This window comes from Buceros rhinoceros, unplaced genomic scaffold (genome assembly GCF_000710305.1).
Source record: "Buceros rhinoceros silvestris isolate BGI_N320 unplaced genomic scaffold, ASM71030v1 scaffold24427, whole genome shotgun sequence".
Classification (NCBI taxonomy): domain Eukaryota; kingdom Metazoa; phylum Chordata; class Aves; order Bucerotiformes; family Bucerotidae; genus Buceros; species Buceros rhinoceros.
In genome coordinates, this window is record NW_010423181.1 from 1,889 (window position 1) to 4,014 (window position 2,126).

The 2,126-nt window shown below is 57.7% G+C and overlaps 1 protein-coding gene across 1 annotated transcript in view; it reads left to right on the forward strand.

Moving 5' to 3' along the window:
• Positions 1-368: 368 nt before the first annotated feature.
• FBXO18 (F-box protein, helicase, 18) overlaps positions 369-2,126 on the forward strand; it is a gene marked incomplete at both ends in the record, with an annotated part of 14,298 nt that continues 12,540 nt past the window's right edge. Inside the window, one exon of the mRNA XM_010140355.1 lies at positions 369-602. Coding sequence (XP_010138657.1) covers positions 369-602 — 234 coding nt within the window. The remainder of the gene's footprint in view (positions 603-2,126) is intronic.

Here is a 2,126-nt window from a genome sequence, read left to right on the forward strand (position 1 = left end):
CCAGCTCCGCGCGGGGAGGTTGAGGCTGTCCCTGAGGAGCCGTTTCTGTCCCGTTGGGGTTGTGCAGGCGTGTCGCAGGCTGCCCAGGGCAGTGGTGGAGCCCCCATCCCTGGAGGGGTTTCCCAGCCGTGTGGAGGTGCTGCTGAGGGACAGGGGGCAGGGGGGACCTGGCAGTGCTGGGGAACGGGGGCACTCAAGGAGATCAAAGATCTCCTCCAACCAAAGTGATTCTGTGGTGCGTCCTAGCACCTCACCAGAGTGTTGTCTGAGCTTCTGCTATGGTTTATTCAGGGAAACTCCTGGCTGAAACACTGGGACTGTCCTATAAGATTTGTTAGAAGAAATTGTGTCCTTACGCCTCGGTAAAGGTGTGGGCTGGACGTTGTGTGCTAATAATTTTGGGGTTTGGGTTGTTTTTTTGCATGTTGGCGAAGCAGTGAAGGGATTCAAGAAAAGGCACCTCACGGCCGACGAGTGTGAAGCTCTCCTGCAGAGCGCCGAGGGTTCATCGTCCTTGACGCAGCCCTTGAGCCAAAGACAGAGCAGAGGAGGTGAAAACCGGGGCCTCCATCCCACCTACCGCACCCAGAGACGTCAGGGAGGTACGTTCCTCGCGAGCGCTTCGACGGCTGAGGGGTTTGGGGGAGGAACGTGCTCCTGTGGTGCAGAGCAAACCCCTCGTCGAACTCGTGCTGATGCCAGGCGAGTGCTAATGGAGGAAGGTGGTCGGGTTTGAGAGGTGCTGGCAAAACTGGGCTCTACCTTTGCCTCAGCAAAGAACAAGCAGTGGGAAAAAGAGACGCCTTGGCTGCTCCCTTCTGCGGGGGAGCGAGTTTGGCTGCGCTCGTGCCTTTCTCCTCACCCCAGGAACATCTCTGTGTCCTATCACTGAGCTGCCGGAGGTGACACAGAGGGAGCAGCAGCTGTCCCTGAGGAACGCTGCAGCCGCTGCGTTTGGGCGCTGTTACTGGTGTGACTCCTCCTTCTAGCGGCACCTTAGGATAATTATTAAATAACAACAGCTGTCTCTGCATAGAGGACTGCAAAAATGTTGTTGAGCACTTCACAGGTGTTAATGCTCTTCGACTTTCCTGGGAGCAGGAAGCAGTTTGACGCCCAGCTCGTGGGTCTCAGGAGTCCCGGAGCCTTAGAGGGCTCTGGAGGATCGAAAACACTCTGCACGCAGCAGGGCTCAGGGCTCAAACTGAAGGTGGAAAAGCTGTTTTCAGGTAGCTCCTGGCTCAGGGCCTCAGAACCTGTGTAATGAAATGTGTGTGGGCAAGGAGACAGGTAGAAAGAAAGAAAGATCATCCTGAGTTATTCCTGAGCTCCTGAGATTTAGGAGCGTTTGGGTGTTTCCCGGCTGGCTTGGGAATCCCTCTGAACCATGGTGTGAGCTGGCTCACTTCACCGAGAACGTCTGCTGGTGAGCCAGGACAGGACACCAGAGCTCGAGACTGCGCTCCTAGGCATGCTTTACATGTTCCTATCAGCAGCATCCTTGACTCTCTCACTTTGCAAAGTGTAGTAATCTCCAATGCTCCAGCTTTCAGGATACTGGACGTGAGGATTAGGAGGGAAGCTTTATAAGCAGCGTCTTGCAAGTCAGACCTCTTCTAGCTCTGGCTTCGTGAGCATCCGGAAATAAAATGCATTAAAATCAGCAGGAGCTGCTTGTGATTTGTCCTCCTGGAGTTGCCTCTTAGCTAGCAGCGTCCTGGCTTGGACCAGCCCTGGTGTGGCCAGCAGCACCAGGGCAGGGAGCGTCCCCCTGCACTGGGGGCACCGGGGAGGCCACCCCTCGACTCCTGGGTCCAGTGCTGGCCCCTCCCTGCCAGAAGGACATGGAGGGGCTGGAGCGTGTCCAGAGAAGGGCAGCGGAGCTGGGGCAGGGGCTGGAGCACAATGTGCTGAGGAGCGGCTGAGGGACCTGGCGGGGCTGAGCCTGGAGCAAAGGAGGCTCCGGGGAGACCTTCTGGCTCTGACAACTCCCTGACAGGAGGGTGCAGCCAGGGGGGGTCGGTCTCTGCTCCCCAGCAACAAGCGACAGGACGAGAGGAACCGGCCTCCAGCTGCTCGCGGGGAGGTTGAGGCTGTACCTGAGGAGCCGTTTCTGCCCCGCTGGG